Source organism: Tympanuchus pallidicinctus, unplaced genomic scaffold, assembly GCF_026119805.1.
Source record: "Tympanuchus pallidicinctus isolate F22 unplaced genomic scaffold, pur_lepc_1.0 scaffold1, whole genome shotgun sequence".
In the NCBI taxonomy this organism is placed as follows: domain Eukaryota; kingdom Metazoa; phylum Chordata; class Aves; order Galliformes; family Phasianidae; genus Tympanuchus; species Tympanuchus pallidicinctus.
Genome location: NW_026294618.1, coordinates 1,509,475 through 1,527,234, shown reverse-complemented (window position 1 = coordinate 1,527,234; position 17,760 = coordinate 1,509,475). Strand labels below are relative to the sequence as shown.

General features: G+C 45.7%; 1 protein-coding gene and 1 long non-coding RNA gene across 5 annotated transcripts in view; both read left to right on the top strand.

Moving 5' to 3' along the window:
• The window catches only part of LOC128086017 (uncharacterized), a 382,551-nt gene that overhangs the window by 92,444 nt on the left and 272,347 nt on the right, over positions 1-17,760 (top strand). The window lies entirely within an intron of this gene.
• RUNX2 (RUNX family transcription factor 2) overlaps positions 1-17,760 on the top strand; it is a 152,489-nt gene that overhangs the window by 52,116 nt on the left and 82,613 nt on the right. For 2 of the 4 annotated variants that reach the window (XM_052692458.1, XM_052692477.1), the window contains exons 4-5: positions 1,812-1,985; positions 11,837-11,998. In XM_052692458.1, the coding sequence (XP_052548418.1) occupies positions 1,812-1,985; positions 11,837-11,998 (336 nt within the window). The remainder of the gene's footprint in view (positions 1-1,811; positions 1,986-11,836; positions 11,999-17,760) is intronic. The other 2 variants (XM_052692467.1, XM_052692484.1) reach the window with 1 other exon arrangement.

Genomic DNA, 17,760 nt, shown 5'->3' with positions numbered 1-17,760 from the left:
GTGATCTGAGATCTTCCACAGTCTATGGAGAACCCCGATTTCTCTAAATGTAGTTTAGAGTTAGCTGTCCATTATAGAGAAAGCCACATTTGGACACTGTAGTCCCAGCTGGATGATGTGAACCCACGTATTTCAGTGCTACGATGACAGCATTAAATTACCTTTCATGAAGAGAGATGAACTGATACATTTCAAGACTCAGAGGCCTCATTTATACTGTTAAAACAAATAAAACAGTGCCAGAATTGGTTCTCTGGCCCTAAGACTGATGTGGGCAATCTGACTGTGTCTGCAAAGCTGAACTCTCGTGGCCTCCAAGCAGAGGGCTGTGTTTTCACTGCTGAGGGAGAATGCAGTGTATCTCAAACCTCTGGGCATCATCTGGAGGAGTCTGAGCTGCTCCCAGCCCAAACTACGCCAGAGACCCTTCCTAGTGTTAAAAGCATAAAAATATCCAACCCATGTATTGCCTGTGCCAATACCCTGGCACTGTTTAAAGGGATGGAGGCAACCGCGTGTCTGGATTGCAGTGAGGGGATCTGGACTCCCATTTCAGCTCTGCCAGATGCTTTTCATGTGACCTTAGTTACTAACTTTGGGTGAGATTAATTCCATGCGATGTTGACTAATGGTGAGAGTGCCTAATTAAACTAGTCATGTGGGCTCCTTCTCTGATCAGAGAAGGAAGAGAAAGCAAATTCAGAAGGTGAATCATCCCATTTTAAGACTAGTGTCAGAGACAAATGAGATGAATTGCCCTCTGGAAGTAGCTATTTCTTTCCATTAACTGTAGAGGAAGTCTACATTAGAAGAGTTTAGACTAGATGCCTGATTTATAAATGGCTGAAGTTAAGTAAAATTAGTACTGACCTTAATCTCGCTGCATGCCTGTTTTTCCATATGTTGAATGATAGAAGTAATGCCTTCTCTGCCTCCTTCAAAGGCACCATTGGTTGAAGAGCATCTGTTACTACTTCAAAAAGAAATGAAACTTGGGAGCAAAAATACAACATTACGTAATAATAAAACATAATGCAGTTAGAGAAGTAAAACCTTTCCTCTTGAAACACCCGAAGGACAATATGAAGAATACCAAGGTGCCACTTGGTGCATCCTTTTGCTCTGGGCATTTTTCCCCTCTGCATTTCAAAAACCAAGCATCCATGGGAGGCTTTTCCCAAGGCAGCCCTGTGGCATAAGGGCAGTGAGCCTGCTTTTGGGGAGAAGTACAAGCATGGAGGAAGGCTGAATATATAAGAGCAGTGTAGGACCCAGTCTTGGCCAGAAGCTTCTCAAATGAGAGTGACTATTTACTTTTTGGAGACGCTCTCAGGTTATGGAGGAGTTTTCTTAGCAAAAATCCACAACATATAGTCCAGTCATGGAATAACTGTCCCTCTCGATGACTTGTACATATAAGGTTTACTTTTGGAAGAAAAGTTTTGCCCCTTTAACATTCCAGTGGAGTTAAAGCAGAAAAAAAACAAAAACAAACCATAAAGACCTTGTGTGGTGTCCATAAGGGCTTGTTTTGATCCAAATTACTGCATTACATATCAACACGGGCACAGCAGTGCTAGTCAAGGCTTCTGCCAGCACAACCACATTCAAAACACCAAAACACCAATTCCCCACCAATGTCACTGTGTTACTGGGAGTAGCGGTGGTACCTACATAGTCCATTAATCTGCTAACAGGTCCTTAGAGACCTCTTTTATTTTTCTTTTTTTTTTCTTTTTTTTTTTTTTTTTGTATGTTAAAGTACTAAATCTTGTTATTAACGCTTTTATTTTATGATTTGCTGTTTCCAGGGCACAGACAGAAGCTTGATGACTCTAAACCTAGTTTGTTCCCTGAACGCCTCAGTGATTTAGGGCGCATTCCTCATCCCAGTATGAGAGTAGGGGTCCCGACCCAGAGCCCACGGCCCTCTCTGAACTCTGCACCAAGTCCTTTTAATCCACAAGGACAGAGTCAGATTACAGGTAAGAGACAGAACCATAGGTTTGACTTGCACAGGCAATGGTAGTAATTGCTTATGGATGTGTGTATCTCAGCTGTAGACGTAGAGGCTATTACAGAGGGAGAGAGGTGTTCCAGGCTAAGCTAGGTGGGAAGTGTTTTTTTCTGTAGCATTTGAAGCTGAAAATGTCTTTCTTTTCTTAAAATGTCTTTGTCATAGGTTCAAAATAGTCAATCTGGGTAAATTGAATAGGAATCTGGTGAAATCCTAACTGCCACGTTGCTGTGCCTTCACCTCTGGCTCTGTAATAGTACCTATTAGCACATATTAGAACAGATATTTTTATTCAGCCTTTATGTTTTGCACTGTTGTTGAGAGAAGCACCCAGAATTTAGTGGTCTTCCTGTCAGAACAATAACACAATCTTCTCGTGTGGCAGTTTCCTTCCAGCACCAGTGCTGACCAGTGTTACAATGAACAGACTGCGTTATGGAGAAATCTCCAAAGATTGCTTATGAGGGTTGTATGCAACGTTTATGATGGCATGCTGAGGGACAGATTTCAGTGTGCTGAGAGAAATGGTGAAATGCCACGTGTCACAGACCGTACGCCTGAAATCAGATGTTTAACTGCAGCTGTGCCAGAAGTTTGCAACAAAACTGTAAAACCTACAAAAAAAAACCACCCCGATTTTGTTAGTTTTTCTAAATGTAGAGCTGGTTGTATTTTTCAAAGGAGTTTCAAAGCAACCTCTACCCAATTATGGTCATCGCTACGCTCGAAACTTCTGCTGATGTATTTGCATCTCTCCGGGATGCAAAGAGGTGATGCCATTGACCAGTTCACTTGCTAGAACTGTTGGACGGCTCAACTTGGATGAAAGTTTGTCAGCAAAACTCTCAACTCAATTTTCTAGGCATCCTTAAAACTCAGTTTTACTGTTCTGTTGTGTCTACACCAGGAGCCCTTCGCCAATGTAACACACCGGTATTCCTGTACTGGTAAAGCACTCCTGGTGTAGACATAGTCTTTGAGTCAACCTAGGAAGACTTCTGGTTTCATGTTTCAAGTGGTTTTGACATGATACCAGCTGAAACTTAGTGGTTTTAACAAAGTGTTGTGGCTTTCTTCTTCTTTCTTTTTCTTCTTTTTTTAAGTTCAACTGGTCTATTAATTTGCAGGGAGGAAGAGAAGTAAGTGGGTTAATTTGAACCCCAAGCACTCAGCGAATTGAAACAACAACAAAAAAAAAGGTTCCCATGAGCTGTGGCAAAGCTCTCCCAGCTCATGAAGTCTAGCTTTAACTAGACTTCTAGAACATCTATAATATATTAAATATGTGGTATCACTCATTACATGTAATGCCCACCACCTTCCCAGAGCAGTCTTTTTGGCCAGGTTTAGTTGGACATGCGAAGTCAGGACTCTTGTACTTAACATTTCCTGGGTATGAACTACCAGATGAAGCCCAGTATTTCTTCTCACCTAACCACTCTCTTCTGTTTGACAGTGTTTGAGGACATGGCAGTTCCCCCCCAAATTGGGCAAAATCTGGGGCTAAAATAAGCTTCTCTCCTGTGTCTCCATAGTTTACCTATTGTGGAAAACTGCATCTAGGAGTGAAGGAGGGGGAAATTCTTCCTGACCCCATCTGGTGATCAGCTTATGCCCTGAAGCACGAGAACTGAGATCCCCTTGTAATTTTCTTCCTCTCTAAGTGTAACCTCATATGCTGTTCTCATTCACATAAATGCCTCCTGTAGAAAATGTTCTGCTGGCTTTGATTAATAGAGTACTTCTCTGCCTCGTTATGAATCAGCAGCAGCATTTACAGCTCCTGGAGGTGACAACTTCAGATGAGGTTTAAATAAGCCTGGTTGCAGACAGAGCTGAATGCTGTTCCCTATCTGCTTTGCAGCTTGAAGAGTTCAAAGCCCGCTCCAGCTGAGGCTTCATTCAGAGTGGGAAGTGCTGCTGGTGGGGTAGGGTGAACGAGCTGAACCCAGGAAGGCAGGCTGACTTTCCCATCTATTATGGATTATATGCTTCTCTTGACAGATAAATCCAGAGTCATGGGATACTTTAGAATCCCAGAGGGCTCTCATTTTCCCTAAAGCAATGAGGACTCTGCTACATATTCAGATTTTTAGTGAATACGGGGCTGTGCAGTGTTCCAATACAGTGCCATGTTGTTCCCCACTCGTCTCCTCGATTTCTAGCAGCCAGGTACCCAGCTCACAAAGACTATCGTTAGCTTTCCATTTAGTGAAGCCATTCATGTGAGCGTGGTGCATCGGTGCGAGCCCTGTGAATTGCACTGGCTTCCCCACAAGGCTTTTTTTGTGCTCTTCAGGATGTTGATTGCAATCTGCAAAGCTCAGCATGCTTTGATGTTCCACCAAAGCACTGGGATGCTTCTGCGGACGGTCCCTCGCGGTTCTTCTGCGAGGAGTGGATGCTCCTTGCCACACAAGCTGCGCCAATGGGAGACAAAGGGAATGCCTCAGAGCAGACACCTCTTTGATCAGGTGCTGGCAGCCCATGGGAAACTGCAAAATGTATGGCTGCTGGGTGCGGTGATAGGGCTGCTGGTGCTGCCCTCCTCCCCCAGCTCCCCAAAGGATTCTTAATGTGGTCGCTGGGCCGGTAGGGTCTGGGGATGTGTTGAAAGGAGTACAGATGCTCGTCTGAACCCAAGGATGTTTTTATTGCCTTTCTTGGAATTAAGCAAGCATTCCTTTTAGGTATACCTTTGTTTCTTAATCTCTTACCTAGTAATTTAGGGGAAATAATTAATTCCTTATAAATTTAACAGTAAATACTGCATTCCTATGACAAAATCCGTATTATGCCTAGTAAGCACATAAACTGGTTTTGTGTAGTTCCACTTGAGGTCTTGCATAGCTATTGCATGATTAAACACAAATAATATTTAAAGCCTGACTGGCCCACACCTGAGCACGGAGAAACACTTTGGGGTTCACTCTTACATTTCTTCTCTCTGTCTGGGTCGTGTTTATTTGCCTCGAGTATCAGAGTACAGCTTCTACAAATCGCAGCGCAGTCCCAAACCCACCGCAACACCGGCCTGCAGCAGCACGAGGCACAGAGTTGCTGTTATTCAACATGGCATTTTAACTAGGAGCCTGCAAAAGCAACAGTGAAGGGTCATTAAAAAACAAATCGCCCAATAAGCAGATGCCTTTGCTGAGGCAGTGCAGATTCAATTTGAACCCCGCTTGCTGCCCGTAAATCAGGGATGCTGTCTGCTCACATTTGGATATTGGTATATTTGCTTTTTTTTTTGCTTTCCCCTCTCCCTTAACGGCACTGGAACAACTTGCAGGCGGGTCGAGTTACAGTCCTGCTCAGAGCCTGGCTCATTGCAGCACTGCTTCGGTATGAAATGAGCAAAACTGTTCTTTTTCTAAACTACAACCAGTGTGGATGAGCTTCTGTCAGAGCAGATCTGACGGGGGCTGTGAGTGGGGCTTCCGTGAGGTTTCCTGCTCCATCACCTTGGTGGCTCCATCTGATCAATGGGCAACCTGTGACTTGCAGCACTGAAAGAGCAGTGCTCAAAAAGCAGGTCCTGTGATTTTTTCCGTTTTTTTTTTTCTTTTTCTGCTTCCCCCCCTTTCCCCCACACTTCGGTGATGCTGCATTTTCAGCCCTAGCTGTTTTTCACTGATCTTAAAGTTGTAGAAAGCAGATTTAAGGAATTTGGAGGTGAAAGTTAGTGGGAGGATGCATCGCCACTATCAGGTAGAGCACTAAGAACTGAGGCTGGTGGGAAGGCTGTGGGCAGAAAGCAGCTTCATCTCCTCGCGTGGTACCTGTCCTCCATTCCCCCGGTTCTGGGCTGGTGGGGCTGGGCACTGCCCTCTTGCAGAGTCAGGGAGATGGCACAATCCTCCTCTCGTACAGCGCGGTTGTGGGGTGTGAATGTGGGGCTGTGAAGCACTTGTCTCAAAGACCGAAAGCAGCAGCCCAGTGTCTGCTATCTGAAACCACCAGCCATGGTACAAACCGGGTAGCTGTTTGTTGTAGCTGGGCAGTGTGTGAGCTCTCCCCTGAGTTGCCTGTGTTAGACCTGGGACAGCAGCGTGCTGCAGCATGCACCAGTCTGCAGCCGTGCACATCAGCCTGCTGAACGCAGCAGGCACGGTACGTGATTGCTTGGAGAACACCAATTAGAAATAGCCCGTCCTGTAGGTATACAGGGTGCATTGTGCCTTCAGTTCATGGGATAAAAGCTACAAGTCAGCATACGAGATGGAGGAGCTGGGATTCCTTGTTACAAACCCTAGGGTGGCTGCAGTCTGCTGTGCTTTATGCAAATTGATTGCATCCTTGGGGCAACTGGCGAGCTGCCACTATGAACCTCCATCGGGTGAAGTCTGTGTCCCTCCTATTAAAGTATTCTTTTAACTTTTCTTTTTTTCCTTTGCTGTTTAGTTGTCCTACTGGCAAGACTTGTTCAGCTTAGTTCTTTTTTTTTTTTTTTCCCTTTAGAATTGTGACACTGAGGGACTGAGAGGAAAAATGGTTGTAGAGGTTCTTAAGGCCAAAATCTGGTCTCAATTACAGTGGTGTCCGTAGGGGTGTAACTCCACTGAGTTCATTGATTGAACTGGGCAATCCAGATCAAGCCCTGGGCTTTCAGATGTTCCCATGAAATAGTCAGAGGATAGGAGGAGGTTGCATTTTGTTGTTGTTGTTTTGCTGGGGTTGGGTTTACAACAATAGCGTGTTTACTCATGCAGAAAGTCATCTTGGCTTTGTTAAGATCATAACCAAAGATATTTGCTTTGGGTGTTTACCACAGATAGCTCCAGACAGCCTGTTTTTTGGTATCAGCAGTAGCACTAATGGAATGGGCAGCAGCCAAGACTGGAACCAACGACTGGATTTAAATAAGTGTTTTTGGAAAGTGCGCGTACACATGTGACGTTTAGGTTTTATAGGCTGTATGCTGAGGGGCTGTGAGCCTATGGTCATGCTCTGAGCACCAGAGCTCAGCTTGGGAAATGGAAATTTGATCTTTGTCTATAGTAAATCTGTATGCTTCATAATGTATGCTCTGGGCAGCCTGGTCCAGTAGCTGGCAACCCTGCACATAGCAGGGGGTTGAAACTAGGTGATCGCTGTGGTCCTTTTCAACCCAGGCCATTCTGTGATTCTGTGATTCTATTATATGATATGATATAATCCAGCGCCAAAGGAACAGATAGCTACTTCTGCAGGACAACCTTCCAGCTTTCTCTTCTCTCTTTTGACACTTTTCCATTGAAAGAAGAGAGCTGACATTGCTGGATGATCAGTGGTAGAAATGGGCCATGAGGAGTTGCTCTATTTCCGGGCTTAGTTTTATGCATCCAAATTTAGGCTTGGTCTGCTATGAAATGGGGAGGTTGGTGGCCCAGCCTGTTGCAGGGGGGTTGGAGCTTCGTGATCCTCGAGGTCCCTTCCAACCCAGGCCATTCTGTGATTCTGTGATGAGGCAGATTTTTCAAAGCTCTTATTTTCCACTAAGCTGATGCAGTCACCTTGTCTACGTGGATCAGGAGCTGATCAAGTCTTCCACTGGCTATCTGTGTGGCAGTGAAACTGAGAGACAAAAGCATGTGCAAGCCCAGGTTTTCCTGCCTCGCTGAGGCACACCTGGCAGTGCCATCAGGAAGGGGCTGGGTTAGTTGGTCCTCACCCACCGACTCATTTCCGCTCATCTGCACCCAGCGTGACTTTGCATATGCATGAAAAAGCCCTGTCCTTCATGAGTATTGCACAAGCCGCACTTTGCTTCACACCCACACAGATTTAACAAAAATGTTTACAAAAGGAGGACGGTTCTTAGGAATCACTCCAAAATTTTCAAGTGCAAAGTCAAATTCAGAGCGGTCCTCTGCCTCTGTTGCTGCTGTTTAAGGCTGGGCCAGCCCGGTTGCAGGCCTCTGGTGCTGGGAGTTGGGTGGGCTTCCTCCTGAGCCGTTCAGTGTACTTCTGTATTCACATTTTCCCTTGTTTTCTAGGGATTCCTTCAGGCAGGAATTCATGTTAGCTCTGCCTCAGAGCTCTGGGGTTTCTCATATATTCGGGGCTTTCAGCAATTAGAAAGATATGCTTTGGCTGCCAGCGCATGCAGCGCTTCATGTGACAGCCCAGAGCCTCTGGCTCTCACTCACAGTGGGTGCCTGCCAGCCTGGCAAGTGAGCGTGGCCCTCCACTCTCTGCAAACAGAAGGGATGGCCTCATCTGTACGGAGGCATGGAAAACTTCTTGCAAATCTCCTTGCACTGTCTGCCCCACTGGTGTGCTCAGTGGCCATGCCACCCCTTCAGCACGGCGGAGGTGACCCTGCTGAGCACACTGCTGCATTCCCTTCTGGCACCCACTTGGATTTGCATCGTAAGGGGAAGTTGTGGAAGCAGGCACCTCTAAGCAATAGACCTGGCAACGTCCTGCCTTCGCAAGGCTTGATTCTGTGGTACGGGAAGCCAGAAGAGAGGTGGGGCCTCTGTGGCCAAGGCCTCCGCACAGCAGCATTGCAGGGAACGTCCTCGCAGCAGGCTGAGCGCTGCTGTGTGTGGCCCACAGCTCCCTGTCTTCTCTGAGGACTACATGGGCTGCTTTTTGGCTCCGTGGGGTGGCTGTTGGCTGCGCTGCATTTTACTGCAGGCACTTGGCAATTGCACTGAGCAATGACCGTGACCCTTTGGGCGAGCAGACCTCGTTTGAATTCTGCTCCTCACATGTCCAGACAGAGGCTGGTTTTAGGGCATTTACTCAGGATCTGGTAAAACTGGTATCTTCGGTTTCCGCTTTCCCAACAGGCCAAAGATAATGCTTGAAGCCCCAGGACAAATTCCCCACCTGGCCTCAGCCATGACCTTGGCCCTGCCTCAGTGTGGAGAAATCACACTGACCTCCAGCCTGGCCTGCTGCAGCCTTTCCTCAGTCACTGAGCTCTGATGCATCTTCTGTTCAATTTGGTTGAGGATTTTCCTCCAAATTATTTCCCATTCTGTGAGAAAAAGCGATATAATTTCCCTGGAGCTGAGTTTCCTACAGTCTGGCTTGAGAGAGGCCCAAGTTCACACTTGAACATCTGGGTTGAAAGCTTCTAGCCAAGAGAAGCACCCCATTTTGTGAATGAAATACTCAGGGAACAAATTACCATTCTTTTCCTTAAATTTAGGTAGAAAGTTCAACAAAAGATCTGTGAAAGGGCCAGAAGCAGTTATGTCACAGCACAGTGTCTTCCCTAACAGCCTGTCCTGTTTCTCTAAAACACTTTGCAATTTAACATCTCACAGTTTGGAGCTCATGAAGAGTTAAAATCAAGTACAAGTTAGAACACAAATCTGGTGATGTGGTGCTGTAGATGGGAGGAGCTATAGGGGAAGTGTAAAAATTAAGCTAAATGTCTTGAGAGCATCTGAAATGCTCTGGCATCAGCAGATGGTCCATCCAGCCCCATATTCTGCCTCTGACATTGTCACAAGAAATACTATTTTAAAGGCTGTGTGAGCCCATTCATTTTTTGCTGTTAGAGTCACAGAACCATGGAATCACTCAGGTTGGAAAAGACCTTAAGATCATCGAGTCCAACCACAACCTAACCATACTATCCTAACTAACAACCCTCTTCTAAATCATGTCCCTGGGCATGTCCCTGATCCTTCCTGTGTTCACAGAGGCATTTGCACTTGTTGAATTAAGCCAAACCTAGTGTGAGTGTTCAGAGTGGGAGGATAAAAGAGTCATCAGAATCTCTTCATGCCATGATGGCTACACCAAAGCAGTAGCATAAGCCTCCACATGGCAGCTCCTTTCCTGAGGTTTTCACCATCTTAAACCAAATGTCTGCAAAAACATCCTCTGCTGTGATTTTTCTCCATCTTTACCTGCTCTACAGTTTCCTTCCAGTGGTGGGGCTGACTTGAAAGCACAACTTTAAGGGACCCTGTTTCGGATTCAGAAACACGGGTTGAAAAGCTCTTGGAGTTTGAAGGAGCGTAGGTTTGAGATTGTGCTCCTGACACATCATTAATTTTAAGATTGTTTTCCCAGCAAGCGCAGGCTTTCCGTTCCCAGTTGAAGATCATTTACCATTGACTGAATGGTGAATTATAGTAGTGGAATGAGGCAGAGAAATATGTCGATATCAGATATAACAACGAGCAGTCAGTCAAATTTGAACCTGCGCCAATCTATACAACTCTAGCCCTGAAATTGTTAAAACAAAGAAGTTCATTACATTTAATGATCAAGTGTCCTTCGGATTTCTGAGGAGTTTATATTAACCATTTATATTACTCAGCTCTAATATAAATGGCAAACTCGGGGAAAATCCTCTTAAAATTAAATTGGAACTTTTTTTTTTTTTTTTTTTTCAATCTATATAGTTATTTTGCTTCAAGGAAGTATCTGCTTTCCAGACATCTCTTCAAACAAATCATGTCTGAAAGAAAAAATAAACAGGGCATAGCTAAAACTACAAGCTTTTGCTGTGTGGAAGAGTAGGGAAAGGAGTTAAAAAAAGAGGAAAAAAAAGGTTGAATTTCCTGAAAAAGTGCCTTTGCTTATGCCATGTGGCTGTCACGTTCCTGTCTGCAAAGCAGTGCTGTAGGACAGTGCTCTGATGAAGCAGGTTCTCTGAACTGAGTGGACCTGGTATGCTTCACTGAAGGTACCGGGGAGAATTTGGATGGTTTCTGTGGACCAATTTGGAGACAGTTACCAGTTTATCTGGCAGTGCCCAGAAAAACGTTGGGAGTTGAAAGTGCTTGGTTTTTATCAGCATAAAGAAACAAAAATAATAATTGACTGTTGAAGATTTTGTTTGTGTCTTTATCACCACGTACTAAGTGAAAACAAATGGTTTCTGAATCGCAGCACAGCTGAGTAAAAGTAGCCCTTCCTCTTCCTCACTCGGTGCAGCCCACCAGACCTTCAGCAAAAAATAAACGGTATTTATCCTTAAAATAATTTCCTTCATTGTGAGCTCTAATGAGTACACGTGAATGCATCATTAGCTTCTGCTAGTTATACCAATCCATCTGGCTTCATGTTGTTCTAATTGAGGTGACGGTAGGTAACTGGGCCAGCCTCCAAATGTGACATTTTTAGACAGATGCTAATAAGATTAATGACGTTTTCCTTCTTGGAGAGCATTTTCAGCACTAAAACCACTTTTTTGTCATGTTTGAACTGGATAACAACTTGACAGGCATGCCAAGTGCTGACTGTAGAGTCTCCTTGCCTTTTACATGCACTTCCCAAGCTCAGCCGCAGCATGCCCCCATGTCTCTTATTTACTGTTATCTTTTTTGTCCACATCCTCAAGGACTGGCGAGTCCCAGTATAACACTGTCAGAGCTGTGTGAGAGACATCAGGAGTTTACAGAACAGCTGCTGAATCTTCAGCTCTGCTCTCTGCCCCATTCATTTCCCCCAAATATTTAGAAGGAAGTTTTTCCCCCGGAAGGTGGTGAGGCACTGGCACAGGTTGCCCAAGGAGGCTGTGGATGCCCCATCCCTGCAGGCATTCAAGGCCAGGCTGGATGTGGCTCTGGGCAGCCTGGGCTGCTGGTTGGCGACCTGCACACAGCAGGGGTTGGAGCTGGAGGAGCGCTGTGGGCCTTTGCAACCCAGGCCGTTCTGTGATGATTCTGTGATTGTTACAGGAGGGAAACTTACAGAGCAAGGCTTAAACACATTGAGTCTGGAGGAGCAAGTTGTGCTTCGTTGTGTTGTCCTTCCTTGTGACACTGATGTGTGTATGTTCAGTAGCCCCATCTCTTTCAGTTAGACTGTCGGTGCCTTACAATTTCTCTTCCTTACCTTTTGATTTCTTTCTCTTTTTTCCAGACCCCAGGCAGGCGCAGTCGTCCCCGCCGTGGTCCTATGATCAGTCGTACCCGTCCTACTTGAGCCAGATGACTTCGCCGTCCATTCACTCCACAACTCCCCTGTCCTCCACCCGAGGCACAGGACTTCCAGCCATCACCGACGTGCCCCGACGCCTCTCAGGTAGTGTCCATGTTTCTCCTAAAACAATTACGCTGACAGGTACAGAGGCCGCCTGAATGGCTGCAGACAAACCCTATTAAGAACAGCAAAGCTTGCTCGGTGATAACAGAGCTTCTGCATGGTGGGTGGGGGTCAGAAAGAGCTGCTGTGGGCAGAGCATGAACGGTTTCAATGTCACTAGGTCCATTTCAGATCAGAATATTTTTTTTTACTGTGAAGCTGGTTCTGTGATCAAATTCTCTCTCTTCCGCTCCCTGCCCCCCCAGGAGGATGTTTGCTTACATGTTTTAACATCACTGTGATATTCTTTATATTTTGGTCTTTTCATTTTGCATTGTGTGTGATGTTAGATAGATGCCTTTTATTTCTTCATTAGTGAGGGTGAAGGTTCATGCTCCCTCATTTTAATCCAGAAGCACAAGAAAGCCTGTTTCTTCCTCAGTTAATGAGTACTTCAGATGCTTATCAGAAACTAGCTGAGTCAGTTTAGGGTAAAGATTGGACAAATTGTGCTTTGGAAGGATGCAGGAGAGAAGAAACTTGTTTAGGAACACAAACAAGACAGCAGCTAAGAACTGAGACTTTTTTTTATCAAACAAATGTACATTTACATACTGTGCAATTCACCTGTATGGTCTCAGCGATAAAACCATCTGCGTGGAGTAATCTGATTGCCCCAAAATAAGATAGAGCCTGTAATGGCACACAGTCACCATGTGTATCTTGCCAAGAATGAGGAACCTTAGGCGAGGGTGGCTCAGCATAAAAGCTCCAACCTTGCAAGTGTGGAAATACGAGCAGCATATGCCAAAAAGCACGTGTAACGTGAAGTCTTTATGATTCATTAATGAAAACTAAAGAATCAGCCTTATGACATTACTACTTTTTTGCATGTTTGCAAGATACTATTACAGTCTTGGATGCTGCTGCCATACACCTGTTTGACTTGCAGCCAGGTGAATTTCTTGCTGTCGTGTTTCCCCATCCACCACGCTCGTAGCACTGGTAATGCTGAGCACTGCACTGCACTGCATCCCTGACGAGCTGAACTCCAGCCAGCAGGCGTGAAGGATTTGATTAGCTTTGACTCCTCGATTTCTTTCATCTCAGAAGAGGGAAGCTTTGTTTCTCAAACAAACAGCTGCAAAGCCCTCTGCGGTCCCTTGCGTGCTCTGCATCTTCAGAGATGCCAACCGCCTCCGTGTGGGCCGAGGGGTGCAAGGTAGTGGAGCAGGTTCCCGTGGGCTCCCTGTGCAATGCGCTGACTTGGTGCAAAAAACTAGATTGGCTTGATGCTGAGAAAATGCTTTGTTTGGCCCGAAACAGGTTCCCTTTGGAGTCTCCTGATGGTCTGTGTTGTTGAATTGGTTATTTTTGCAATTGTGCCCTCAGCAACACCTCCGGGAGAGGCTCGGCTGGGAGCACAGCGGCTGCACCGCGCACCTGCCCTGCAGCCCTTGCTTGTCTGGGTGCATTCAGACGTGAGCGCCTGGCATGTGGGCGCAAGCAGGATGACTGAAGGCCTGCCTGTGTACATTATGTGGCCGTGTGCTGAACTTTTCCCTTGCGCTCCGCGGTTGGTTGCCATCGCTCTTCTTGCTCTTTGTCTTCTGAGGGCTCAACCAGCATCTAGGCAGTGCTCCCACCCTGTCCCAGCACAGGGATCTTGCTGCCGGGTAGATTTAGAGTTGAGAAAGGTGGGCTTTCATCTTCCATGTAAGTGCTAGAGGTTGTCTGCAGTGTTTACTGATGTTCAGAATCACAGAGCGACATTGCTGGGTGGAGGAGAGCTGACTCCCAAACAGTAAGGAAATATGTTGCAGCCCCTACTGGGAATGCTACTCCAGAATTTCTGCTTCACACAGGAAGGCAGAATCTGGCCCCTTTTGTGTTTAAAGCAGAGAGAAAATGCAGATTTAAAGCTTTCTATTACAGCAGCGGATTTATCTTTTGCACTCTGAGAGGAACAAACCGCCGCTCAGTTACTTGACACATCTTTCAGAAAGAGCTGAGCTTTGAAGAGGAAAAATGACGACTAAGAAACTCTTAAAAATATTAGAAAATGTCAGGCATCTCCAGCGCATAAGGGAGAAATTAGCATTTTACAAGGCCTTGAATAAAAACAAACTCTGCTTCCCAATATGGTGGCAGAAACCTGATTATCAGGGCTGTTAAAAATATACAAGGTAATTTTAATGAATGCCATATTTACTGCCTGGTTCTTAACATCATGCAGGAGGAAAAATGGGTGAAACTTCCCCCTCAGGCTTCAAATGTCGCACCTTATAGGCACGAGGCTGACTACCTGCCACAGCTTCACATCACTCAGCCTTTCTACAAACCTCTGTGGCTTTGACTAGACCTCTGCTTGGGCTGCTCTCACTCACGTGTTGAAAGCTCACCATTTAAAAAGCAAAGGTATCTTTCAATGCAGTGACGGCATGGTCAGCGGCAGCCCACAGGAGCTGTTTTTGATGATACTCCTAAGGCTGGAAATGCATCCAGTTCCTGACCAAAATGCTCACACTCCTCCCCATCGTGGAGCAGTACAGCTCTTGGTGCCGAGGACGCCAGTGCTTGGACCAGAGTTCAGGCTGAGCATCAGAAGAGCTGGGGAGCTGTAGGAAAGGGTGGGGTGAGGGATTGTCAGAGCAGCACAAGCATTTCTCCATCTCATGGAAGAGGGGAAAAGGGCAGCAAGCTGATTCCTTGAGTTACTCAGACAGGCTGGTGTAATGTGGCTGAACTGGTCGTGCCAGTGTCTAGACGCATACTTGATTGCTTTGCAGAGCTGAAATGTCTGCCTGCACGCTGCAGACACGTGCAGATGAGCACCCATGACAATGTAGGTGTCAGACTTCAAATATTCATCTTTTGTTCTCCAAATGGGGACTGGTACTTCATCTGCAGTGTCCAACGATTAATCAGTGATAGTTTGCTCGTAATACGCAACAGCAATAGCTGAAAAGTAAAAAACAGCCCACCCAAAGACTGGCTGCAAAAAACGTGCAGCTTGTGGACTAATGGTCTCTCTGGTACATATGTCTGTGTTCATATCAAGAATAAATGAAAAAATAAGCTCAGGAGGCCATACAATTGACTTACCCGATTGCACCGACTCAATCATAACGAGAGCATGTTTCCCTATATTTTATTAAACTACCTGTCTGCTTCGACTTCCCTGAAAGGCAGTGAAAGTTGGTGGCCCAGCAGATTAATATTCTTAATTAAGTAATATTGTAGTGGAAACCATGGGAATATATGAACATGGCCATTCTAGAGAGAGTTTTGCCTGAGGGATATGGTCTGATTGCATGATTCATAGTGAAGGCACTCAGTCTTTGTAACCAAACTGCATGTGGGATGGAGAACGTAAGTGTCTATTATGTAATTAATATATATGATTCATATAAATACACATCAGAGTCATTTTACGTAAAGCTTCAGGTCTGATCCAACAAGTCCTTGGCACATACAACGTTCAGAGCAAGGAGCCCGGGCTGGGTTGTTCTTGGAGTCAAAAAAGGTTGCTCCAAAGTAGCAGGAGGCCTGGTTTTCCTCTGGATTTAGATGTCCACAGGGTAGTCATTTGTACCTGAGAGAGTCACCTGGAACTGACTTCCAAATCAGTGGGGACAAAACAGCATTTGGAGGACTCAGTTAAGTTGACCAGCCTGTGGATGTGCTGTGATCCCTGGCAGTGCTTTGGTGAGCCTGCTTCTGTCCATGGGTTCTACAACGCGTATGCTTGAACAGTTCAGGTACAGGCATGTCTAATCAGATAGTCTGTATTTGGTGGGGCAGATCCCAAAGAGGTGATTAAATGGTTCAATAAACATGCTCATATCGCAGCCTCATTACACTTCAGACCTGGTTTAAGCCAGCCAGGATCTGCCTCACCCGTACCTCTATCCACTCTATCCACTCTTGGGGCTTGAGTTTAAATCTTTGTGTTGAAAATATTCTTGAGAAGGAAGACAGGGAGACTTCTACACAGTTCCTGGATCTGCCTGCACTTCTGCCTAAATGCTTTGCTTTGTGCTTCACCTTTGAAAGACAGTTGAAGGGTCAAATGCAAAAGCTGCATGGAAGACTTGCCCAGTAACATTAATACTGGCTGTGAAAGAGCCTATTCTATGCAACAGTGGTTGGCAAATGCCTATCTGGCAAAAGAAAGAAAAGTAGAGGTGATGCTAAATAGCAGTACAAATCACCAGACCTGCCTTTTCCAGACACAGGCTGGTCCTCCTCACGGATATTTGTATATATGGGACACGTTGCTGCAAATGGCACAAGCCAGGGATGCTGGCTTGGTGTCCCCATGCCCTCCCCAAACACTGGAGTCCCTGCAGTGAGCAGGGTGAACTCTGCTATCTTTGCACTTACTGTGCCATTGAATAAAGATGTGAGGTATATAATAATAAATGAGATAAATGAGGGACACCCTGGTCTGAGCCTGAAAAAGTCCACAGACCCAGTGCTCTGAGCTGAACCAGCTGTAAGGGAATCTCCATACCAAGAAATAAAACAGGGACAAGGCTGGGGCTGCTTTGGGGCTTGGCCAGTGTGCTGCCAGCAGGTCCCAGCCATGGCTTGGGAATGAGCACAGCCCTGAAGCCACTCCTAACAGGTAGCACCCCAGTTGTGGAGGCTAAAAGGGTTTAATATTGCTGCTGTGACCATACGGGATGGAGAGACAGAGAACAGGCCAAACCCTGGGCTGTCTGCTAGCTTTGGTGCTGCCAAACATTCCCATCAATTCGTCTCGCCCAGTAGATATCACGGCATCAGTTTGGACTATCCCAGACCTTAATCAGATACTGAATTTAAGAGACTTTGCAGTTCTTCCAAGTTGCTGAGGGTTGGCAAGGATATATCCAACTCTGCACATTCTGCCTGCGCTTTAATCAGTGACAGTACCGCTCTTTTACACAGTTTAATTTTCGTTCTTGTAAGCCTACATATCTTAAACCTAAATAGAACACATCTTGGGGAAGCTGCTATGGCTGAACCTTTGGGTTGAGTGTTGTACTTTAATAAGGAAGTGGCTCACATTGATGTGCTGGTTTTCCTTGAGGTCCTCTGCTGCTTGTCGTCTTAGGTTTCTAAGCCTGCCTTGCAATCGCCTTGGATTTTGTTCAATGTCTTGTGCACACATTGCACACACAAACTTTAAAATAAGAATTTCCCCCCTCTCCTTTTTTTCTTTTGGATTTGATCTTTGAAAGATATTACTTGGAAGAAAGTAATCTGTCTTCCCCGAGGGAGCTCAGCTTCACAACCACTAACTGAATAAAACCTGTGGTTCTGTGAACTAGCTGCTCGTGAATCCCTTAATTCCTGCTAACTTCGTTGGATGTACTCAGCGCATTTCAGGCCGGTGTTCTTAACAAGAGAAGACATTGGAACCGTCCTTACAATGCAGTTCTCTTCCTCTTCAGATGCACTGAGGAGCAGAGAGGCAGTTAATATAGTTAATACCACGGCCATTGCCAGCAAGGCACTTGTGTTAGCAGTGCCTGAACTGAGTGGGCAGTTCACGCTTCAGCAATATTGTCTCAGGTTCTTGGCAAACCCAAGAAGCCAGCTCCATTTCTGGTGCACTCATCCACTCTTCTGTTTTTCTTGGTGACTAGAAGAATTTTCACTCTGTCTTCTTTTCTTTTTTAATGGAAGCTGAGAGACTCAAAGTTGTTTCTGTCTCCGTTCCTCCTAATTTTCAGTGTGAGTTACAGCAAAGTAGAGAGCTTGGGAGAGCTTGG